Here is a 26571-nt window from a genome sequence, read left to right on the forward strand (position 1 = left end):
TGGTCCATCTGCAGAGAAGTGTGTGTGTGTGTGTGTGTGTGCGGTGTGTTGCTCCATGCATGTTTGAGTGAGTGAGTGAGTGAGTGTGAGAGAGTGAAAGCTGCTAACTAACTAACCAACAAAAAGAGAAAGTAGGATTGGAGGTTGTTGGAGTCAAAGCCTGTGGGGCTGTTCAATGAAACATCTGCCATGGGTGGTGACCTTTATGAACCACCACCCTCCTCCTCCTCCTCCTCCTTCACCACCACCACTGCACTCTGTTCATCCAGCAGTTAAACCACACTGACAACGTGAGTGAGCAGATATTCTAGAGTAGAATAAAGTTGAGTAGAATTCAAACACCAACAACCCCTCTTTTGATTTGTTTCTGCCCGTGAACGCGCATTTGCAGCTGTCACTGAGTTGAGGCGTGTGCCCGCGCGCAGTTCTCTCTCTCTCTCTCTCTCTCTCTCTCTCTCGCGCGCGCGCCCTCTCTCTCCTCCTGAGTGAAGATTATGCTGCAGCAGCTCCTGGCCATCTTGTTATCAGGCAGCAGGATGAGACTCTGAAGAGAACCAACCGACGAGCTCCGAAGCGGGGGGTGCTTGTGCGTTCTATCTCGTCACTTCCATCGCCGACACCAGGTGAACGACAACACCACAGGATCACCAACAATCACGTCCGTGGGCGCTGAAAACACCTCGTGCGAGTTGTGGATTATTCCGAGGACATCGTACTGGAACCATGAGCTGGGGGTCAGAGCTATGGGTGAGTCCCCCGTGCACTTGTAACCGTCTGTCCGCGGCGGTGTTGTTGTTCGGACACAGAGCACGAACCAAGCGGCGCAGTGGGGTTTTTATTTTGCCGCTAATATGACGTTAATGTCGATGTTAGCCAACAGGGGGCTAATTTGCAGCGGTTATCGCCACCGTTTAACGTATTATGAATCTATCTTTACGTGTGTTGACTTAATTCCACCGTATTATCAGTGTAATACGGTGTTTTAGCGTAAATTGGGGGTGTCTCTGAATATAGCTACGCAATTTTAGTTTACTCTTCAAACCACGCTTTGCACATAAACACACATACAGTACACACACACACCCCCTCAGTATATTCTAACGTAGCTGCTGCTGCCGCTGTGTTGGTGCAGTCAGTGTTTTACATGCACGTTGCTCTGACATATGTCTTTGTAACCACCTGATAATAAAATGTGTACCAGGTAGTTTTTGTTTAATGTCGATTATAAGTACTTGTTTGGTCCAAAAAATGTTGAAAAAGGTTGATCGGTGTTTCCCCAACATGGAAAGTATGGTCTTTGGAATTGCTTTGTCATAATTCAGCAAAGAAACGAGAGAATATTTACATTTTAAGAGGCTGAAACATCAGAAAACTCGAACCAAATAAGCCATTATAAATATAGTTGACGATTAATTTGAGTAATAAATGGAGTAAATTGAGTAATAGATTAATCCAGTGGTTCTCAAACTTTTTATACCGAGTAACACCATTATCAAATAACGTTATGTTTAACTATTTAAGATAGGTTTATATGCAAGATTACGTCTGAACAGTCATTCAACATTACAGATTGAAGTGGCTGCAACTTAATTGTTCTTTTAGTGACTAATAAATGGATTACGCCAATTAATATTATCACACACAAAGTTCATCTTAAAGTTCTTGTGCTTGTATTGTTAGAATATAGTTAAGTCGATAATATTGTCATGTAGTAATGCTCCATCATATTTCATTCTGTTGCACAGTGAATGCTGAAGTGACTCTTGATGTAAAAACAAACAAACAAATAAACAAACAAAAAACACTTGACCGTGACCACTTTACAATAAACAAACAGCTCACTAATTTAACTAGGCCTGTTAAACATCACAATGAGAGAAATTAGGGATACGATTTTTAAGAACTTTCATCTTCAGTTTCAAAATTAGGGATGAGCTGATATATCCGGTATCGGTATCAGTCCTGTACTGGTCAAACTTCCTGGATTGGATATCAGAAAGATAAAAATGTAAAAATTCGATACAATCCAAAAATTCTATACATCACATGCTTCGCTGTACACAGACTGTACAAAAAGGTAAATAAAAATCAGCAGCAGCATTTTAGCTGAGTCATGTTGTGGGCTGCTTATTTCTTCTCTATGGGAGAAGAATATTTGTGACACAGTTGGAAAACGATGTCTTTAAAATTAGATGAGGGGTAAGTGGCTTTGTAGTTCAAAATAACTGTGTTGACAATTTCATGAATAGCTTTGCAAAACTATTATTACAAGAGTTTTATTACAGTCATCTTGTACATATTTTCCTTTAAATGAATCTCGTACCCCTGCAAATCATGCATCTTAAATATGGTCCTCTACAAATGTCCGAAAAATATTAAATACCGCATGTTTCATTATGTTGAATTCACCAGACATTATTACTCTGTGTGCAACACAAAGCAGGAGCCCAGTGACCTTACTGCAGCAAATTCCTGTGCCATGATATCACTTGGTTTTAATCCCCCTTACAGTAACTTTGAAGTGAACCTGAACTTGTAGTAACTCTACTGTAACAGTGGTTATTTCCTCCATATTCACCCATTTAATTATCCAAACTTACATGTTTGGTGAAGATGAAGATCACAGGAGTGTGTCAAACTATTTTTACAACTTGATAATAAGCAGTTTGGGGGGGGGGGGTAAGTGGAATTCCTGCTGTCAGGGTTTTGTTTCAGCGGCTCGTGTTGTCATTTCGCTGTGGAAATGATGGACTGGGAAAACCTTCACTCAGCTGTCTGTGTGATGAGAGACAGACGTCGGACACACGGGCAGCAGAGACGCTCGTGTTGAGGCAGGATTCACCGCACGGTTTATAACAATAGAAACATACAGTTTCTCAATTTGTTTGAGTGTGTGTGTGAGTTAAATGACATGAAGTTGGCATTTGACTCTGCAGGAAGAGACACGTTTTATTTACTTAAGCTTGTGTTGCACCTATTTCATTACACTTGTATGCAACAAGCTACCCGGGCCGGGCAATAATTCAATAACAATATATACCACATTAAAATCCTCTACAGTATTTATCGATTTAATGTTTATGCACTGTCCAAACAAGACACAAAACACAGTTGCTACGGAGGTTTTGCCTCAAATTTGTCAGTTGTTTTGTTGTCTGTTTAGAACAGCAATTAACTACTTTTCTTTAAATTTCCCTCTGGAGTAATATTCAACCTTCCATCTGACATGATAGCACACAAATAATTAAAATGGACTGTGTTTTATCGCCCAGCCCTACAAGGCTCAAATCTGTATGACACAGATTCTGCACAAACCCCTGATCACAAGAGCACCTTTCTCTCTCTCTGATATTGCTCCGCTGCAAAGTCAATATTATGAGTTACATTTGTTTCTCCTCTAAGAGGGGCCTGGAGATAGTTGAATCAGTGATGTGTTTTCCTTTCTGAGAAAGAACAGGAGGGGGAGGCTCTGCCCTGAATTCTCCACTAATTTACCTGCTCCAAAGTTCACAGAAAAAAAAAAAACCCACCACATTCTTTGCATTTTCCCCCGTGTTGTCAGAGTAGTTTTACTTTACCACGGCAATGCTCGACTGGGGAACACTGCTGCCCAGGTAGTCATGCAAAGCGAACGTAGCCTCAAGGTACTTTTTATGTATACTTTAGGTCTGGAAAACGTTTGCAAGTTTTTTAAACAGATCCTGAGCTTTTGCAGGGAATCTTGTATTACAACCAGATGCTGTCTTTCTCTCTTTCTCCCCCCCTTGAATGGAATCCAGGCACTTGTTTCTTTAATCTGAGTCCCCTCTCTAGGCAGACAGAGCTGCTCAGCTGCACGACACTACAGGTGGCTGTTGCTACTGCTAGTGCTTTTTTTTCTTGCTGCCATAACCCAGATCAAATAGAGAGTCATACATTAACACAAGCACTGTTAGATTCAGAGAAAGAGCAGGATGTTTTTTAGGCACGGCTGTATACCTCTTGTACCGCCAAAGTCTCTCAGTTCTTTTGTTTTTTTTCTGATTAGTTGCACTTGACGTCATGTAAGTGGCAGAAGCGCAACAACACAAAGAACAACAGAAGAAAGCACTATGGAGACCAGTGACAATGTCATGTTGGTTACACATTTAGTATACCTTCGTCTTTAGTACCCACTTTCAAAGTCAGCTTTCGATAACGTTGTGCCAAAAAAAAAGGTGCAGCATCAGTGTCAAGACTGCCAAAATTGAGTAGCAGTAGAAGAAAGTAAAGCGTTCACCTGGGCCTCATGTTATCATCACTGCTGATCAGAGCCAGGAGCTGATGAAAATGTGAGTCCATTACAGTCATTGACCCATGTTTGAATGTCTATTGTATAAAAATCCAGAAAAAAGCCAGATGTAGGTGGGAGTTGTGGAGTTTTTGACCAGTGGAAAGAGGTTTTTAGGGACGCAACAAATAACAATTTGCATTAATAATTAGGCGTAGTTCAAAATATTGATTTGGTGATATATTGTTGCCCGTCCTCGTGCAGAACGCCAGGGCAAATATCAATTCTAAAGTACAACAATCAGTCCTTGTCAGTTTCATTCGCTGGCTGTCACGACTTGATGTCTAATCAATCAATGGGCAGAAGAGGGAGTTTACATGCCGAGATGCTCCATCCATATTCGATACATAGATTTTTTGCACTGTGGTCCCTGTGTTGTGAATGAATAGAAATCTGCACTTTTAACATTTTGTTTTTTCTTCAGTTAGACAGATATTGTGATATGATTGTCTTGCAATCTATTGATTATCCCGTATTGCTGTATCGTGATATTATTGGTATCATGGACCATGTGTCGCATATCATGAGGTACATTGTGATACACACCCCTATTAATAATGAATCTACCCGAACCTTCGTAATACAAAGACAAAGTTAATAATGTAAGATCCTTTTTTTTATTAACTTTCTCCTGTGTTTAAGATCACTCTTTAATGTCAGGTTCGTGCATATCATGACAGATTAAGAATGAGACAGCAAACACTACATATTCATCATGCACTTCCTGTTGTTCTTCCTGTTGCCAACAGGAAAGTAAATGATGTTACTTCAAGATACATTTGACCGGTGTTTCTCAACCACACACACACAAAGGCTGTGGTGAGTCAGTGCAAAGACGAAGTTGATGAGTTTGAGCTGAGCTCCGAATCGTACTGATTGAGGCTCGTTTGATTGGATGAATAAGGGCGAAGGCTATGAATGGAAAAGATTGTTCATATTCAGACAAACTAACAGAGTAAATAAATAATCAGAAATGAGTGTGGTGGACCTCTGTTGTTCAGGCTTTGTGAGTCATTGTGAGTAAAAAGGCCACATTCTGTTGAGTAGACTCCAAAATGTTGAATGCCTTTGGTGCAACATCATAGCACTGATTACAGTGCTCACTGTGTTCCTAAAGAAAGACCCCGGGGATGTTTGCTACCATGAAAATGATGACAATCACTGTCTCATCCTTGTGACTTGACCAACAACAACAACAGACGTCTTCATCGTGTTTGCAGAGCACCAAAATGTCTGACAGAGATTTGTTTTATTATTCTATGCAAGCAGAAGACAAAGTAGCACACCACTAACGAAAGAGACATTTATGCACAGATGCAACCAGGAGGGAGGAAGTCAAATGTGGGGAAACATGTGACTGTTCCTCTGCGGAACAGAGGTTGAAAGAAAAAAAAAAAAGACATTTTAAATGAGTGTTTGTGTTTGTGCCATTAACCATAGAGGCATTTCATTCAGATTAATCATTCTCAGTCATGTTGAATAGTCTGTGTGTGAAGAATGATGGACTGCAAGATCTCAGAGGTATTTCCTTTCAGGCCTCACATGTCAGAGCTATAGCTGGCAATGTAAGCAACTAAGCTGCCTCTGACTCAAACAGAGACACACTTATGGATTAAATGTCACCAGTCTATCACAGATAGAACTGAAAAGAACAGTTAAATTCCAGCATCTGGTGTTACTTTAAACAGTGTGACTCCCACACCTTTGCACTGTGACACACCTTGAAAGTTTCACTTCATTTGTGCGAAAGATTTGGGAAGTGGACGCAAACGAGTTCACCTAAACTCTTCATATGAAGTACGTATGTAAAACTGTCGTTTTCTCTTCCACACGTTATCGATGAGGCAGCATGGATAAGGCCGACACTCTTCTCAAAATGCAGCTGCTGAAGGTGAGATGAACCGCGGAGTGGTCATGACATGGGTGGTCCGCTTGTTTGACGGCGCGTTACTTTGTTGATTCAGTGTCCGCTGAGGCGTAAGTATCTGTTAGGTCACCGGGGACAACTTTTCGAGGCATTCTTGTAGACACATGTCACTCTGGTGCGCATGGACCCTGATGTAATTGAGAAGGGAAAGTGATATTGTCTGGAGACGCCTTGATAAACATCACTTGTTTTCTCTCATGTGTTTATGTGGTGCCAGTCTAGACTTTGCCAGGGGGGCTCAGACAGAAAGGTTTAGTCAAAATCTTGTGCTCGTATTTGTGTGAATTCTTGGTTGCACTGATCTCCTGGTAGTGATATTTTACGTTTGATCCCGGTGTTTCACTGAGGTTCCTTTTTGTTGTGTCTCATCTTGACTCAGACTCCCCCAGGGTTTGGCCTCATCCTCTGCTGCTCACTTGACATTAAGGCCACTTCCAGGGCTGAAACCTGAGCCACTTTGTTTCATTTTGTCTGGGTCAGTGGAGTGCTAAGACACTGACTGAACCCTCCTTTACTCACCAACACCCACCTGCTGACGCACCCAAATGCCCACTTTCACTTTACCTCTTTCTTGGGCCCCCTTGTGATGATAAATAGAGATGAATTGTCCCCGACTACACCCTGGGGAGTAAGGGGCAGAAAGAAAGAAGGAAGCGGGAAAGAGGTGAAGTGATTCAAGTAGAAAAAGTTTGCATATACATGTGTTAGATATGCAGATTCATACCAAATGATTTTTATTTATTTTAAACCTGTTATATACTTATGCCAACATATTGATGGGTGGTGTTTTCACTTTCTGCTAATAAACCCTCCTCAATGTCAAAGGCTGTATGAATTTAACACTATTAACACTATTTTCATACGATTTAGTCAGCAAGGGATAGACATATTCTGCCCCACTATATTTTGCCCACTTCCTCTGAACTCAATAATTGTCAGCCTTTTTTATCTGTGTAAAGTTGACTCAGTCCTTCCAAACACAAACTGCTGCAGTCCCTAATTTTTGCTATAGCCATCGCTTCTCCTGTTATTTGTTAATTCAGCCTCTAATCAGTGCTGACAGTGGAAATGATATCACTGATGGGCCTCAGTCACATGAGCTCTGACATAGTGTCACCGAAGACCTCACAGCCCTCCATGCTCGCCTCCTTACTACAACAGTGAACTACATACTGTCGTTTGTTTCCCTAATCTATAACACCAGTATGGAAGTAGACATGACCGCTTTTATCGGTCGGTTTATCAAAGTGGAAGATCTTTTTGAGACTACTCCTGCTGTGTTCCTCATTCTGAGCAGAACTGTGTCGATGATTGTCAGTAAGTCTCTACATGTGCACAGCATGATGTATACATTTTGCACAAGTATTAGCTAAAAGCAAGGAAGTGGTATTAGAAATGTATTTTAGGGCTTAGCTGAAATTATATCGGTATATGTACAAACTGCACCGTACTGTACCAAACCAAACCATACCATGATGAAAATACAGGATTTGTTAGCCATGTGTTCTTAAAATGGCTGGTTATGGCTAGGTGTTAATAGATATAAATGTGTTATAAAGGCTAGAAGTACAAATATCATTCTGATACAAAGTTATAATTCAAGTTTACATGGTTTCAATATATGGTCGTGATATTAGTATCAGTGATGTAATCCTCCACAAGAGTTTTGCTTTCTCTGTGCCCCAAAGGATGGAAGGACAACACAATTGTCTACTGTGGCTAGTTAGCAATTGGGATCATAAAGAGAGGGGGGTGATTCAGTGGGTTTCAGTGGTCTGTTACTTTAGCTCCCTAAAATATACCAGATGTAGATAGACATGGTCAGTACTGTGTTAGGACATCTATGGTGCTTTCCCTTGATGCAGTTGTAGTATGACTCATTTTTCTTTTTTTTCTAGGGTTAGTACCTGGTACTTTTTTAGTACCTGGTACTTTTTTAGTACCTGCTCTGGTGAGGTTCCAAGATACTAAAATGTGACGTCCGACACAGGAATCAAATCTAACAATGCTGAGCTGTAGATCAGTTACAAAGACTTCTGAAAACATGTGTTAACCCCTGACATTTAGCAAGGAATTTTCTAAAATCTCAATATTTAACAGGAGTCTGGTGTATTTAGCTACAGCACTGTTGACTGCCGGATCACAACCCGTTCAACCGTACTGTACTGTAGTTCAGTGACCATGTCAGATGGAGTCTGTGCTCCAGTCATGCAGGAAGTACTGACTAAATCTTTTTAATTGACTTATTGACTTATTCTGTTCATCAAGAACTGCTTGGCTTGTCACTAGTTTGTGCGTTTGTGTCACGTATAAAACGTGCAGCTGTGCTATGTCGACCCCAGCCACATTGAAGAGGGACTATGAAGTAATGGAAAACCACGTGCCTGATACCAAACCAAGTAAAGTAGAGTCGAGCCGAGTCATGCCGTGCCACAGCTGTATAGTGGAAAAGAGCCATTAGCTGTTTCTCAATGGCTGCTAAATGTGAAACAAGGGTTAATTCATGCTAAACAGAAAGGGTGGAGGGTGATAGTATGGGAAAATAGTCTTGGCAGTAAATAATGATCCACAACTCCGTTTAGTGAGGCCTGGCTGCAAATTTAATATGTTTTCATGTCTTCTCTGAGTCAGTGCCACTGATAGAATCAACAAACAAAAGCCCACAGACTTATCTTGTGATATACGATAATGGAATGATACCAACCAACCAGCGGCTACTTCTGCAGCCTGTTGTTTTGCCATTACTTTATTAATGTAACACAATTAACACTAAAAAAGGAGTTGATTTATGAAATTATTATTCTCTCAGAAGTTAGACAGTAAGATTGTGTAAGTATCAGACCATCTATGTCTAACTGTGTGTGTCATATCACTGGCCATGGTAAAAGTTAGGCCAGTTGAATTAGCTCAAGACGGATTATAACAATTACAATGGCAATGCAAACCATAAAGTCAACAGTGTGGGGATATTTTGTCATTTTTTCTTGTACAAAAAAAGGTATGAACTGATCAGATCTGCCATCTTTACTCATATTTTTGAAATGACACAAGTCACAAGCTGGCATGACCACCCAGATTTGAGCCAATTTTGATGAGTTGAATAGAAGTGAGTATACAGCACTTGTGTAGTCCAACTTCACTGTCTCTGACTCACTTCCCCTAAAAAAAGATTGTAAATATTCTACCATCATCACAAAACCATTTGTTGTTTGTAATAGAGAGTAGATCCATGGTCTCAAGTCCTCAGAGAGCTGTTAAAATGTTAGCGTTTCACCCAGTAAAAAAAACCCCAATAAAAAGCAGCCAAGAAACTGAAATAGTAAACTATGTGTGGCGTAAGAGATCTGACATAATATCCATAATCTCTAGAGCCTTATTCCCAGGAATTAAACATGTTTTTTTTATTATACAAAATCTTTTGTTTAGAGTTAGAGCTGCTGTTAGTGGAAAAACCAGAGTGAAAATGCGTGTTTCATGACTCTATATTAGGACAGCTATTGAGTCTGTGTTTAGTCAGTGATGTGGGTCTCTCATTCTCAGTGGTTTGACATTAAATCTGTAAGAAACATATGAATACTTCTTAACGCGATGAAGGTGCAGTTAGGCTGCATGGTGGTTATTGAAACCCCCATCAGCAAACGTGTTCATGAGGTGACTTATGAACACGTTTGCTTCCGAAGTTAGACAAAGGTTATCAAAAAGTAGACATGTAAGCAGCTTAATTACACAGCAGTTGGTGTGATTCAGAGAAGGTTTACTTTACCATGAATTTGCCCATGAAGCAATTCTGACCACCATTTGTGTCGTCAAACACAATAGCAAGTACATATTTACAGTTTCATCTCCCACAGAAGGCAGCAATACAACATTTCAGATGCCAGATGTTCTAAAACACCAAATTAGAAGAAGGCAAAATTCAATCCCATGGTTAAAACGGTAACCCTGTACTTTCTTGACTTTCATAACCGTCATTTGACATGTTTCAGCAGTATCTGTGCAAACTAATTGAGCTAAATTGGGTGTATGAATGCAACAGGCAGACAAACATGGACTACAGCAAGCAGAATATGTAGTCTGAAACTCCAAAAAGAAATGGAATATGCAACGGTAGGCACATAGCCAGATGAACCCTGCTGTGGTCTGACTTGATCTTCAAGGGATTGATGGGCTGATGTAATTTAAAGCCAAGTTATTACACTATACCCGTAGTGAGTAAAGAGCCATTGCAGGAAGAGTTGGCTTACATGACAGTGACGAAAAGGTCCTCAGACGGATCTATTTATGAACTGAAACTGTAAGCAAGTCATACAGCTTGGTGCTAGTGCAAAACACAAATATCTAGTCTCTCATTTACAACCATCATGTCTGCCAACGCACTTAATTATAAACTGTGCTGTGTGAATATTTTTTGGGGAATTCCAGTAGATCCAAGTCAGCTATGATTACGTTTGATGACTGACACCTATTGGCAAGGAAGTATAGTAATTATAAACGTACCATCTTGACCAACTACAGAGGAACATGTATTTACTATGGTCTTTAGTGGGAAATGTGTACATGAGACACATAACATGGCAGCACATAGCAGGAGTGCCTTTGCAAGAGAGTCACTGGAAACTTTTATAGTAGGCAGCTGAGCAGAGGTGTCATTTACAGTAACACTCTAGTCAATGGTAACTTACCTTTTGCCCCTCAACACATATCATGCCAAGTTTTAGTGTTTATTGAAAGACATTTTTTTTGCCTGACGGAAACTGAGAACAGGTTACAACAACTGATACTTCAATTTAATCTGATCTCATGACTGTACTGATCATTGGTGGGAAAAACTCAAATTAAGAGACAATCTTGTGCTTTGCAGTACTTTTCATACACGAAGTCTGGAAATGTCTCGATGTTTGGATAGGCAGAATGAGATTATCTGGGTCACATGCTTTCACAGCAGCACCTGGGTTGAGTGTGCCAGAGGCAAGACTCTGACCCACCCGCTTGCTGTGAATTTCACAGAGATTACCGTCTTATCACATGGGCTCAAATTGACATTTTCTTTGATTCGGGGGCTGGCAGGGAAACTTCATTACTTGTATGGGTTGGGGTTGGTAAACTGGAGACCAAAGATATTTTAAGTTTAATAACACTTGCCATGCCAGCCTCTAGGATTCACTTCTCCATCAGTGTCCCACTTATTTTGTACCTATATCCAGATATAGGTATCAACCTTGGGGGCTCAGAACTGGCTTAGTTATCACAGGTAAATCCGGATTGCTTCCAATTGGTTTACTGAATGAATCCTTGATAACATTCAGATAGTAGATAGTAGATAGTAGATAGATGTAGTACAGTAGGTGTTTCTCATGGGGAAATGTTTTCTTTAATTTGAGGGAAAATGTTTCATAAGAATTAAAGAGCCTTATCCTCCCAAAAGAATGAAAACAGCTCAGTGGGAACAATGGCGGATGTGTGTTTGCTGGCCTAGCAGGATTAATCCACACAACAGCCTATTGGGTGGCTAAGGCAGCTACAGGGGTGGTTTAGTAATCAGATTATTAACAGCGTCATTTAAATAGGTTCTGTGATGGTCAAAATATTTCTGTTCTCTTTTATTACACCTTGTGGTTTGCTGGATTCCGTGTGCTTCAAATGATGAACGTGTTCTTGGATTTGGCATAACCAGGATATATGAAGACTTGTTCTGCCACTATACGATTTCCTTCTGAGATGGATTAACGTCATTTAAGGTTGTTTTTTTTCACCCCCCTGCTTTGAATAACGTGACCATGTTGCGCAGAAAAAGTGAGTTTTTTATTTTCCTGGACAGCGTTTGTTCTATGAAAACAGAAAAGGATGAGCAAAAAGAGAACCCGCTGAGCCCCTGTGAAGAGTATCTGCAGCTACTGCTGCAGATGAAAATGACCAGTGATGTAAGTGAACAAAGAACAACAGTAATTCATTATGTTTTTGCATAAACTATCATCAGTGAAACAACAAAGGCTGCGTGCACACAACATGTGCCGTGTGGAGGCTACAAATGAGACATGTAGAGAGTTCCCGCTGTGTAAATGATGACCTCGTTACATACTCAGCTCACTCCTAATTCATTCATTCGGAGTCTAGAGTAAAAAAGTGAGTGTTTGATGTGAATCAATGAGTTGACCACTTTTCCAGTTATTGTGACTCACAAGTGAGAGGCCGCAATTTCCTGTTGCTTAACTGCCATGAGGAGGGTTTGTACTGGTGACTAACACAGTCACTCCTCACAACTCTTTCAAGTGCCATGGACGGAGCAGGAAGGGTTGCATAGCGACCAGGGGGCTATCACACACGGGGAAGAAACATTTAAAGAAAACACGAGTGCAATACACGCATACACAACACACAATCTTAAATGTCACAGGCAAAGCAGAGGCCTTGTATCTATAAATATCTATATGGCATGCAGACAAGAGCTCCTACACCTAAGGTCACACAGTGTCCCACACAGCTGTTCATATTCTGCAGAGTGTGTTAGTGAGTCTGTTCATGAGAAACACATGTGTGTGTGTGTGCTGTATTCTTCCAGAGAAAGAAATATTGTGACTGATGTTAAAAATATGAATGTCTATGTCTATTTACTCTTAAAAAACAATTACAATTAGCTAATAAATAACACGACTGGAGTACACTTAAATTACTTATGTTTATTTTTCACATCAATTTCAACATCAATGTATCTGTGATAAGCCAATATAAGATTTGGTCTACTTGACCTTGAATAACCTGAACTACAAAATGTGTGGGCAGCTCATGAGCGCATCATCATCATCATCAGTCTTTGTTTATGTGTGTGCACACGTGTTTTAATGTGTCTGAGTCCACGTTCTCTTTTCCTGGGACTCGCCTCTGACACAGAGGTTACACCAGGCTATGGCGCCCTTGTTTTCCGCCCCTGTCTTCTTGGACAAAGCCCGTGGTGTGTCTGAGAGAGGGCTTGGCATCTCCCCCAAATATTTGTTCTTGCTGCCTAACACCCACTGTTGCGAGATACAGTGAAGCAGTGCCTTGATCAACTCAAGCACGACAGTAGTTCTGCTTTACTGAACACAGAGTTTAGAGCCTCAGATAACTTAACGTGCAAAGAGGGCAACTCCTGAACATTAGACAGTTTAAATCAAATGTTGAGCTAGATATTTTGTAGTATCTAAAGTGTTGTTAGCATTAGAGATTTATAACATACTGTACATCACTCAGTAGAGTGATGTAGAGAGAGAATGGAATAATCACTCCCTAAATGGGAAATAACTGACAACAGGAGAAAGCTCCTACAGCTTTTAACTCAATCTGTCAACCTGATCAGGATTTCTTTATTTACAATATTACCCACAGGTGAGAACATGCACTCAGAGCACACAGTTATCCCTGGGCACACACAGATATTTTCTGAGCCAGCTTACAGAGAATTGCAGTCGGTGGATGCTGCTCCATGTCTGTCTATCTGCAAAGAGGAGACTCCCTCATGCTTGCATCTCCAAGATGCTGACGCTGCTGCGACTGCCTTTGCCAAAGTCACTCAGTTTGTACAGGTCCCTCTTTTGCCTGAAACCTTCCCTCTGCTGGATCCTAAGGGGTTCTACTTCAAATTATGGTCTTTGAGACTGCAGCATGCATTTCCGAACAGGTCATTGCAGCTCAACTTTACACCCCGCATTCGAAATAATAGTCGTAGTCTCATCTCGACGCCCTCTTATCTCAAACATTCAGATACGTGCTCCATGTGGTGTTTCTGTGCTCTGAAAACCAAGTCATGGAAACAGGGTGTGCTCTTCTACTGAGCTGTTTGCCAGGGTTTAGATGTTTGCCTCTTGCTCAACATATTGAAGAGGACAAAAAACAAGGGCATCTTTAGTCCTGTTGCCTCATTGTCCTCCCTCCTACAGAACATCTGTCCCCAACGTCTCTGTGGATTAACCCCAACTGTAGCGTGACGCCCTCTTTTATTTATCTCAGCAGGTTTCCTGTCAGGAGCAAGATTTCAAATAGTCAATCACCACTGATGCAATGTGAAAGTTTAAAAAGCAGTAAAACTTTGGACAAGCAGATGTTTTTTCATTTAAATGCTTGTTAATTAACAGATACATTAATCAGATTATGTATACATCTTTAAGTGATATGCTTTCAGTATATACCTTTACTCTTCTGTATATTACAACCCCCAGATTTTATACATACACTTCTAATCAGATGTGTATGTGCATACAGGTGGTTCCATGTGATGCCTAACTCACATCTCATTTTTAAGTCAGTACTTTTCTTTGCTGTTTCCTATGTGGTCAACCAAAGAAAGAGCTCACTTCTATCTCATCTGTTTTAAATGACGTATTTTTGCTGGGATCATCACAGCAGAGGAAGGGAAGCTGTAATAAAACATTAAACATCCCCTGGAATATTTGTTTCGAGGGTCTAAAACAACTTTTTCGTTTTTCAGTATTATTATCTTGCTTTATAGCTTTAAATGAGCACCTTCATCACAAATCAACACTTTCTGAGGTTGATTTACTAAAGTACTACAGAGCTACTCAATACACCCTCTCTGAATCAATTTCATCATCCTTAGGTATTTGCTGAAAGATCATTCTCCGTAATCATTTCCTTACTGCAGCAGCTCCTGTTGAGATTGAAGGCGTGTTGTTGCTCTCTACTGCTCCCTGTGGTAGAAAGGAGAACAGCAAGCCAGAAAACAATTGACCTGCTTTAACTGTTGATGCTGTATGTTGACACACACATTATTTTTAAGGGTGTGGTTTTTTTTTGTCCTCATTATTGTCCACATATGAGGAAGTAAACATGCAATAAGAGTTGAATGTAATGAAGCTTCATTATGTTGGAAAATAGGATAAACGGGAAATTTGGATTACACTGGATTACATGCTGCACCCTTTTCCTATGATTCTCTTATGTTTTGGAAGGAAATCTGAATCCATCTGGGGATGGCAGACCTCATCTCTGCCAATTAAGAGCTTCTTTTTGTATATGATTGGATATAATGAAAATGAACAGGATTAAAGCTGTGATCTCATGTTGCCTTGTGCTTATTATAGTTAAATTGTTGTTCTCTGAAGCTTTCTTTTGGCCAGTTTTCAATATTTGAGGATCAGGAATGTGCTTAATTAAATAGAAGTGGATGATCTGTTTGTTTAGGTTCAGGAAAAGCCATAATTCACTGTCGCAACCTGAAAATAAGACCAGGGCATTGGTCTCTCTGTGTTAGAGAAAAAAAACCTGTCTGTGCTACAGGATGCAGGTTACTGGGCTGTATAGGATGTGTACAATATGGAGTGGTGGCTAAATAATGTGCATTTGTTCAGATTAACTGGCAGTGGAACACATTAAAGTGTACCATAATCCCCATCAGCAGTTCGGAAGGGTTGAAGGTCAGGAGGCTGAGCCTCAAACAAGCATGTATTTGTTGTTGTACTGCACATGAACATGCTCAGTAACCGTCTGGCATCTCCTTTGGTCTCAGTGTTTCCCGTTTCCCGGATAATAAAAAATATTTAGCCGAGTGGACGTATTTATTTTTCTACATGTGCTTCCACAGCAGTACACATGTTACAGTGAGTGGGGCTGTGTCCTGAAATAACAAGCAGAGTGGGGCGGGTTCGTCTTCCACTCATCCCCTCCTGCAGGAACAAGGTCAAGTGTCAGAGGCCCCAGATGACAGAATGGAAGTCAGAGCAGGAGCAGGAATTATTACTCTTTTTTTTTTTGTACAAGAGGAAGAGGTTTTTATGATAAATCATGAGCAGATTTCACTTAAAATGCAACTTTTTAGTCTAGATAACTGATACTGTATCATTTACATGCAGGGCACACATGATAAAATGTGTAATAGTTTTTTAAATCAATCTTTTGGCACTGAAAACTCTCAAACTGGTACCTCAAAGATGTGCAGATTGGTTTTAAATTCATTTTAGAATTGAAAATGACTGTTTAAGTGTGAATGAGACCATGAATAGTTGTTTTGTCTCTGTATGTTGACCCGGTGATGGACTAGTGGCTTGTCCCAGGCGTACCCTCCCTCTTGTTTAACGTCAGCTGGGATTGGTTGCAGCTCCTCCAATGACCCCTTAAGGACAAGTGGTTTCGGTCATGGATGAGTGGATGAAAATGACATCTGCCCTTGACATCCTGCTGCTTTATAGATTCCACTGGAGGAACAACTGACAAAAAAGCAGGGAAATAAAATGAGAAATGTGTTGTTTTTGTTGGCACAATTGCTAGTAGAAATGTTGAAGAACTGCATCATTGCATTTGAATGAAATGCTTTAAAATATCTTACAATGTATAAAAGATTACATTACATGTCATTTAAAAAAATGATAATAAACAGTGTATATAATATAAACATTTACATATACATGTACAGGCTGGATCGGCTCAGACGACAGGAGTTTCTGACACACTTTCGAGATAATGTCTTGTTTTCTTTGGTATCTCCCTCCTTCTGCTTTATAATTTATTAATCTGCTCTCTTTCTTTCTTGTTGCTGGGGAAATGCCATGAATTTTCCATTTCACTCGAGCAGCTGCGTCCTCTGTCCTGTCTGACATTAGCAAATATTCATAGACTCAGTGACTCGTCACATTTCTGGTCGTAGCCTTTACGCTTACGTTGTATTTTCTATACATTTATCACATTTAGAATATGATAGAGTGAAGCTGAGTTTTAGGAGACCCCTGCAGCACATGCTAGGCCCCCACCTCCTCCCATGTAATCCCGCCTCTTCTGTCATTTCTAGTCCTTTCAAGCCCCCCTCTCTCTGTTTTTCCACTCCCCCTCTCTCTCTCTCACTATCCACCCATCCTACTTATTCCACCTTACGCCTGATGGAGCATTAAGCTGTGGGCAGCGGTGGCCTCAGATTCAGAGTGGTGTGTTTGTGCACCAGCGCTGCATCGGTTCCTCCCCTGCTCTCTGGAATTCTAACTTCGTCCAGACATTTGGGAATTGCTTCCTACAACTGTACAGTTTCTTTGTCAGCGTGTGGGAGTGGGATCAGCGGATCATTGTCCTCTCTCACTAAACTGCACTTGCTGCACTTTGGACACCTGGGAAATGGTCCTGTGGACGACGCTTGCTTTGACCTAACCACAGCCAGTGTGTGGCCTTGGACGGCACGGATTATATGGACATTTATTGGAGTTGCACACTGGATAAGATGGTGCCCCTGCATAAAAGGGTAATCTGAGTTATGTGTGTGTGTGTGGAGGAGAGGGGAGGGTTTCATGTGTGTGATGTGGCCGCAGTGTCGTGTGCCTATTGTTGTGTGTTTTCTTCTCAGAGCGGCCACCGTCTATTGATTATGACGTAAATTCTGTTGGATGACTTTAATTTCCACGTGGGTCTGAGAGGAAGCTTGTTGGAAAAACAAAGAAACGGCAGAGACAGACAAATGTGACGAGACTAAGGAGGCGCCTTGTTGTTTCAGTAAAATGTCTGAAGTGTTAAGTATTATCTCGTCATTCTTCTGTTGAGTTGCTTGTTGATGAGTGATTGCTCATTGAAACTGACAGACAATGCAGACTGGAAGCCCCCTCCCCACTCAAGGCACTCTCTATTGTTTTTCTTGAGTGCTTCAATCGGGAGTTGTTTCATTTGTAAACGCAGTATCAAGGGCTCTTCCTCTCTGAGTGTCCACTAGACAAAGGTATAGTTTGTTTCATTTTTGCAGAAAAAAAAACCAAAAAACTGTTAGGCTGTAGGTGAACCTTTCATCGCCTCAACCACTTCCTGTGGCTTTGATATGACGTTGCCTTTGATGACAAAGACAGGCATACAGTGCAAAGTTTGCATAGACACTTTGCAGTCAGTTGTTTCACAAGCTAAGTGTCTTATCAAAGGATCTGTTTGCTCATGAAGAACCCTGACATGGTAGAAGAGACGATGGGGAAGTGTTGGAGCGCCACCAAGGTCATTTTTAACTTTATGGTTCATGTTAAAATAATGATACCTGCTGTGAGTTTGTGTAGAAGTAACGACATGATTGTCAGTAAATCTTAGCACGTGTGTGTGTGCGTTTCGAGTAAGTGATATTCCAGGTGAAGTTGTTTTTTTGTCTGAAGTGATGAAATTCAAAACATGACCTCAGCCGACTAGTGGCTCACTTTTTCCTCACATGTCATGAAGAAATCCTAAATAACGAGTTCAGCTTCAACAGCTGTGTTTGGTTATCAGAGATGTAGGCTGTGTAGGCCCCTCACTGTTTCTTCACTCTCCTCCTACTTGTACTGATGTGTGGGGCAAATGGGGGGGTATTTCTAACATAATACCAGATAATTCTACTTTCTCCTTCTGTGTCTTACCATATATAACATAATATGTGTTGAATGTTGGAGTAGGTCATGAAATAGGGCATCCTCAGCTTTAAAACATGTTAAGGAAATGTTTGGCTTGGCAATAATTGGATAATATATATCATAATACCAGTATAACTAAGGAGACATGACACACTATCTCTCTTTTAATCAAAGTAATGTTTACTTGTCCTTTAGTCACATAATTGTCCAACAGTTCGCCTGACAGGCTTTAAACTTGGCAGGTGAATTACTAAAGAGCACCAGTGCATTTCTCATCGAGAGATATCGGTAGAAATGTGACCTAAATGCCCCTCCCCCCCACCGTGTCTTTAATCTTTGTTTATCAAACGCTCACATATCAAAGTCAGAGCCATTCTGATGACTTTGCGAGAGAGATAAATCGGTAGAAATGCGACAGATAATTCCCCAAGGCTGTGATTATGACAACACCTCGCGTTGTCAGGCTCGCCATCTTTGACGGAGTGTAATGTCTGAGGTTCCGCCCAGAGAGTGGGTCAGAAGCCTTTTGTTTGATCAGTGACCGTGAATAAACACAACGACATACATGTCTCTATGCCTGATTACGTCTGCTGATTATCTCCACATCTAATGAGGCGCAGCATTTAATCTATCAATATAGAATGTAAATGATAGGTTGCTGTCTCCCTCGCACTTGAGTGATTCAATCATTATGTCTTTTTCTTCTGTACAGGATCAGTTTGACAACTTGGAGAAGCATACACAGTGGGGGATCGAATTTGTCGAGAAGTACACCAAATTTGTCAAGGAGAGATCGGAGATCGAAACCAACTATGCAAAACAAATTAGGTAAGTGCTCACCGTGATTATGTCTGGGTTTGCATTACTGTTATTAGGGTGTCTGTTTCCCATCCATGTGGCTGTAGATGAAGAACCCCCACCAAACACTCAACAGCAGGATTTGACCTACTCAAGTGTCCTTGAAACAAGAGAGAGAGGATCCTCACCAGCTCATTATGTCGCTGACTGCGACCTCTGACCTCCCTCTGGAGAGGAAACCAGAGCGGAAATTCCCCCATGGGATGTAGAACGTTGAGATTTGTATCATAAAAGAAAAAATCGTATGAGCACTGTTGGTGTTTTAGAGTGAAGAACATTTTTCAGAGCCACTTGCATAGCCGTTAGCATTAATGTTGGATCAATGGGATCATCTGAGTGATTGATAAGTAACAGAACAGCGTGCTTGAATTTGACCGTAGAATTATGAACCCTAGAAATAGATTTGTTGAATGAAGACAAAGGAGCAGAAGAGGAAGAAGAGGTTCGAAACCCTTCCGTCCTTCTTTCTGTCTTCCCCTCTCGTGCATGTGTGCTGTCTGGATTTGGCCACAGACAAGAGGAAGTCAGGTTGTGGGGGTGGAGCTTGTGTTTCCATGGAGACGAGAAGGTATCAGCATTGTCAAGCCCAGGTCTGACCCAGATTTCTTTTTTCCCTCCAACCACAAGTGTCGGCTCCACCCCCTCCAGTTCTCTTTGCACATGCTCTGTTTTGACGCAGTCACAGATTTTTTTTTTTTTTTCTTATGGGGAGTGATGTGAGCAGGAGCAGTCGAGCACAGAGAGGATCCACTCCCTCAGGCCTTCTGCATCCTAACACAGCAGGATATAGCAACAAATCCAGAGTCCTTATCTGTAAAGAGGCCACTGCAATATGGCTAATGCTCTAAGTATTGACCCCAACCCCCCGTTTCATCGCGCCCCCCACTCCTCTTATTGAGAATTAAGTCTGCTTGAGATAATAGGACTAGTCATCTTTGTTTACATGCATTAGTCGTCTACCTCTGCATCCACAAACCTTTTAAGTATTTAGTAGCCATACTGTATATAAACCAGAAATACATGTAGCCCTACACTATTGGGGTGGGAATCGCCAGAGACACCACGATACAATATCATTTTCCACAAAAAAGTTCACTTTTTTTCACAGATGAACTCCTTAGGTGGCAAAATTTGATATCAAATGACAACACATTTGCAATATTAGCTGATACAGAGGAGGTCTGATACCCAGTGGTTCTCAAACTTGTTATACCAAGTACCACCTGTGGTGTACCAAATACTGAGCTCTCAAAGTAACACAACTTTTAAATACAAAGTCAGTTACATCGGCAGATTTATTCCCAAATAAGACAATTTGCTGTCTCATCATCCTCCTCTTCCTCACAGATATATAGCAAAATTAGATTAAGATGGAGCAAGAGATGTGGTGACTCTTGATTATTATAGGTCATAATTGCTCAGCTCCACTCCAATCCCATCCCCTGGTATATACAATAGAACAGTGTCTCGCCAAGTTTTTCCTCCAAGTGTCACCAGAGGAAGCTCGCGTACAACTGGTGGTACACGTACCACAGTTTGAGCACCAAGACAATGCCGCCATGATTGCGTTACTTAAAAGTAACGTCATTTGTTGTTTTGATTCTTGTATTTGAACACATGATTGAATTATTGAGAATCTGCTTACACTGTGTTTAACTAAAGGACAGGAACATCATCATGTTGTCATGAGAGGTTGGCTTTTATTGAACTTGAGGCCCCACAGATGGTGCGGATGTTTTCAGTCATTCTGCACACACAGGTCAGCCTCTGTCTCTGTTATCTGGTTGACTCACGCACACACACACACACACACACACACACACACACACACACACACACACACACACACACACATTAGTACACTTGTCAGAAGAGGCGAAAATGAGGAAATAAGGAGGTGCAGATGGGATAGAGTGAGTCATGAGGTTTTCCTGTGTCTTTACCACACTACACTTCTTTGTTGTTGTGCAACACTGCATCGCCTCAGGACTAATTATCCCTCGTAATCAACTTAGCTCATGGAATCAGGATTAATCCAACAAGACACACTCAAACCTACAAATATGCAGGGCAGAATGGACTAATGCCATTGGTCTTTTGATGTAGTCACCTTGAATTGTTCCCTCTTTTCTTTCCTTCCCTCATAGTAAGAAAAGTCTTTTTATAGTCAGTGGAAATACTCAGGTGCAATTCATTTCTATTAAAGTTTGGTGACTTTTTTATAGTGCAAGGTTTGTTGTTGCCAGGACCTGATGACATGAGGGCTGTCCCTGTTTTCCAAAAATCATGTTTTTACCAGACAACCTATTCATTTAGAAGACATTCATATTTTTGAAGACAAAGTGGTTTTTAAGTGTTAAGTGTTTTCAGTGAGCAGATAAAACAATTACTGCCCTAAAGTAGATTTGAGTTGAAGTTGAAGTGGTTAATGAAGCAATTGCTTAGGTGACACTTTTAGATAAACAATTGACTAGTATACAAGTAGTGCTGCTTTTCATGGTCTTATGTGAAAGTCAATTAAATAACTTTGGACAAAAAAAAGCAGATCAATTATGACATTTTCTGGACACTTTCATTTGACAATTCTACCATGTCTATCACCGTAACATTCACATCCCGCACTAATCCATCAATAATCCTCTTCTCTTATAAATATGCAGGATTCCTGTAGTGTAGTTATTGGAGGGCGATGCATTAATATCTCCTCCTCCACCTCCTCCCCCAAATTCCAGTCCAGCATAAGCCGTAACACAGTAGGAATACGTCACGGCTAACAAAAGAAATGGGGTGAGGGTGGAAAAAGGAGTGTTTTGATATATTATCAACTGTGTTAACCCTTCCATTAAGTCAGTGACTGTGGATCATCTTCCACAAATACACACCGGCAGCGCTCCTTTAAAACGGAGTCAAATGCAACAATGATATTTAATACAATGATAAAACTGACATTTCACATCCAATTGTGAGTGGATGAGTGAGAGGGTGAGTGGGTAGTGGGACTATAATTAGAGATGGGCTGAGAAGGACAGGGGGTGAGATAGACAGACAGATCTGCCTAGCAACAGTGCAAACACCACCAGGGAGAAGAAGTGTGTGTGTGTGTGTGTGTGAGAGAGAGAGAGAGAGGGGGAGACGTGGGCAGAGAGAGCTGGATGAAGTGCAGACACACATTACATGAAGAGTTTTTTCTTCTTTTTTTTTTAAACCTGTGCATTATTTATTTCAGCTGGAATTAAGCATGTCAGTTAACATGCTGAGGCATTTACAGTGGGTTCCATTTGGGAGTAAAGTGCTGTAATCTTTCATTCAGGGCAACTGTTACCACCAGCTTGTTTAAAGTCATTAAAATTGATTCACAATCATCATTTACATGCTGATATGAAAATGGGACGGGAGTGACGTGTTTATTTTTTAAAGATTAACTTACATTTGTTCACAGTTTTATGACTTTTATAATAGTGTCAATGGAATACGTCTGATAAATGACATATTATCCTTGGTTTTGGTGTAAGCCTTGATATATTCAGAGTATTGGCAGTTTGTGCCATTTTTTGTGAGTGTGTGTTTCATACGCAAAGGTGCTTTTTAATTAGACAAACCACCCTAAGTACACACCGTGCACCCAAATCCATCACAGCTTTGTGTATATTATTATGGTTTGCTGACAGAGATACCGTAGCCTGTCAAACACACACATACAACAGTTGCCCAGCTGAGAGAAGGACATTGACAGCCCGCTGCGATCGTAATAAGGCTTGTTATTGTCATTCAGTTCCAGGACACGTCCCCTCACATGTCCTCTTCCCTTCTCCTCCTCCTTGTGCTGCACTCATGTTGTGCTACGGACATGAAGTGAGTGTCATAACGAGGGCAATTGCAGCATAAATAAAGCACACCTGTTTCTGGTGATTGCTTCTGCATACAGAATCCCAGAGGGTGAGGATTTATGACCTGAAAAAGAGAGGAGAGAGGATGTAGTAGCATGAGCAGAAAGCACTCTGTTGGATTGAACGGTGTACTGGATGATCCTTTGGCAGGTCCATCAGGGGCAGTGTCAGGGAAAGATAATGGGGTAATGGTGCACGCGACCCATTAGCAGACGACGATACGGGGAGAAATATCTGACGATGCTTAATGTCCTCTGTCCTTGCAGGAATTTATCAAAGAAGTATCAACCCAAGAAGAACTCAAGAGAAGATGAGGAGAGCAAGTGAGTCAAACAATCACGTATCTGTTTGTCTATCATAATAACATAAGGTTTGTACAGGAACAGTACCATTGTATCTACACTGCACACAGAACCAGGGCATGCATGTCCCATCTATGTATGGAAATAATTGTCAGATGTTTGATGACAAAAAGGTCACTGCTTCATCACAGTGGTCTTGCCTGAGGGGATTTGTGTCAAACACTTGACACAAATGAATTTGGGCAAATGCAAAAGAAACAGCATCAATTAAAATATTTAGATTGAGCCAGTGTGCATTTAGCATTTTGACAGTCTAGTATTTCAAGACACTTAAGGACAGTTAATAGAATAAGCATTCAACACAAGTCGAAAACTGGCAATACATAAATTAATGATAGAATAATAGATTAAAAATAAATAAAAAGTAGAACAAATACAGCAGTAAAAGCAATAACACCACTGGGTTATTACTTATGATGTATCAGGAAAGGCCATTTTAAAAAGATGTGTTTTTAGTTGTGATTTAAAAGCAAATTCAAATGTAAAATAGGTGATAGACATTTATGAATAAAAACTCCAAATGCAGACAGACCCAATAAAGCAAAAACAATGACAACATTTTTGAAACATTAGCTCACTTCAGGTAATCTCATTCTACTCCAGAGAGCTAGTTATTAAAATAATAACAGTTTCTTTTTTGTCTTTTTGCACAAATCTGCACAAACCATGCTACTGCTGTTATTACCCCTGTTGCTTTACCTCTCGTGCTTTTTCCCCCGTGTCTCGCCAGGTATTCCTTCTGTCGAGCCTTCCTGACAACACTTAATGAGTTAAATGACTACGCGGGTCAGCATGAGGTCATCGCCGAGAACCTTACGTCGCAAATCATCGCTGAGCTTTCGCGCTACCTGCAGGATATCAAAACAGAGAGGAAAATGGTGAGATGTCTGTTTTTTTTGCAACGCATCGACACAAAGTGTCTTGAGTTTTGTCTACATGGTTTTTGTCATCGTCCTCTTTCAAACGCTTTAAATGTGACGTTTAGTGAAGGCAGCTGTCCGTAAAGGAAATAAGATACACTGGCATATGAGAGATTAAGTAGCCCATTCCCTATACTCCCCTCTATTCTCTCTGAATGGAGGTCATCGCTGAGTAAATATAGATGCACCCAAAGGGTTGCCAGAGGTGCAGAGCTTGACTGAGTGAGTCATTTTTATAGAGCCGTCTCTATCATTACAGCCGTACTTCCTTGGAAAAAAAAAAGCACTCACGATTGTTAATCAGTGAAGTCATTATAACCTGATTTGTGATGTCGTGAAGTTTAGTGAAGGAGTTAGTGAAGGAGCAGATCAGTACAAAGCCAGCCAGCTGGAAAAAAAGCACTTTCTGAAAAGTCTGTCATAGACTCTGGTGTCAGCAGAGGGCCAGCTGAGGGAACTGGGGCGGAAAACCAAAACTAGAGGGCACAGAGGCCCATGTTTCATGTTTTCATTTTTCTTCTATACATGAATATATGTTCATGTAAACCACTGGTGACAGTATTCCCTGTACTTATAAAGCTTAATTGGGTCACGTTATTTTTGTGATCAGTTTTTTTAAGCTAGGGATTGGCGTAAATATTCAACGGTTTGATTAGAAAAAAAGTCGATCAGTCAATGTGACTATTTGTGAGTATATTAAAAAGATGCATTATTAAAAAACAGCTTATCTCTCTATCCTCCATGTCACATGGTTTAGCTTTGAGTGCTACAGGATGTTTAGAGTCACTGTAGGTTAACATTTCCTCTGGCAGCACAGACAGACACGCACATGTATACTACTGTATGTCCTCATAACAGCAGTCATTTCGCATTGCTGATATTATCATACCCGGCGATTATTGACACTTCTGAAGTGTTCTCATCCACTTTGTCAAGGCGTGTTTTGCTTATTTGGCTTCGTGCAGCAGCACTCTTTGTCTACTGTCCAGATTTGGCTCCTGTCACTGAGGGTCATCAGACAGGCCACTGGTGCTCAGAGGCTGCAGGATGTCACTCTGACACCCCTCTTCCTCTTCGTTTCCCTGCACGTTTCCCCCTCTTTTTGCTCCCTTTTCTCTTTTTCATTTATCCTGTATATCTGTCCCCCTCACTATGTCCCAATAGTGTCTCCTTCGCAAAGTGTGCGGCATCGTTTTAGTCGCGGCTGACGATGTGAATAGCTTGTCACATGTCTTGACTAAAAAAAGCCCACAACAGAGTTCCTTCAGTTTGACAATGTAGGGGGTGGAGTTCATAACTTTATTATGTACAGTATGTTGTGTGAACAGAGGAGTCTTTCATTAGATTGCACTGTGCAAACTGATAAATCGTACATTCACAATATTGAGAATACCAGTGGATGTGGAGAGACGAGCAGACATAGGTCAGGGTTAATATAGCTTAAAGGACTATATTAACTGTCGTGGAGGTCATGTGATAAGTGAGGTCACTGGAATTCACAAAAAAGTCAGAAAGGGCATTATATATACACATATTAAAAAAACCTGTGCATTTCCAAAGTATCTGCATCCTATAGGACAATAGACCTAAAAATTACACAAACATTATACACCGGATATGCATTACATTATCTTCATAGAGCTATAAGAGTATAAACGTGTGAGTAAGGGATGATCTAATTGGCGATTGTGAGGTCTTATGACTTCCCAAGCTTCCTGTCATAATTTTCTCTGCTTCTCATTCACATGAATTTTTAAGCACCACTCAGTGTTACTGTTCTGTTGCGGCTGTACTGTGTGATTTGTGCCCGTGTCAGACACAGCTATGCAGGCAAAGCCAGACAGTAGGATTAGAGGAGGGTCTGGGCTTATAGAGAGCTTATTGGACAGGTAAGGGTCCACACACTACAAATCAAGAGGGAGAAGAGAAAAACAATAATAACAATACCACCTCATTAGTTTCTCATGCAGGGCTTT

General features: G+C 40.9%; 1 protein-coding gene across 16 annotated transcripts in view; it reads left to right on the forward strand.

The window, feature by feature from the left end:
- The first annotated feature begins 295 nt into the window (after nucleotides 1-295).
- LOC122758742 (formin-binding protein 1) overlaps nucleotides 296-26571 on the forward strand; it is a 55267-nt gene continuing 28991 nt past the window's right edge. For 5 of the 16 annotated variants that reach the window (XM_044013050.1, XM_044013047.1, XM_044013054.1 and 2 more), the window contains exons 1-4: nucleotides 18079-18182; nucleotides 19281-19396; nucleotides 23580-23636; nucleotides 24406-24553. In XM_044013050.1, the coding sequence (XP_043868985.1) occupies nucleotides 18126-18182; nucleotides 19281-19396; nucleotides 23580-23636; nucleotides 24406-24553 (378 nt within the window). In that variant the 5' untranslated portion in view covers nucleotides 18079-18125. Of the gene's footprint in view, nucleotides 748-17123; nucleotides 17452-18078; nucleotides 18183-19280; nucleotides 19397-23579; nucleotides 23637-24405; nucleotides 24554-26571 lie in introns of those variants that run through there. The other 11 variants (XM_044013052.1, XM_044013055.1, XM_044013060.1 and 8 more) reach the window with 6 other exon arrangements.

The sequence above is a fragment of the Solea senegalensis genome, linkage group LG21 (genome assembly GCF_019176455.1).
Source record: "Solea senegalensis isolate Sse05_10M linkage group LG21, IFAPA_SoseM_1, whole genome shotgun sequence".
Classification (NCBI taxonomy): domain Eukaryota; kingdom Metazoa; phylum Chordata; class Actinopteri; order Pleuronectiformes; family Soleidae; genus Solea; species Solea senegalensis.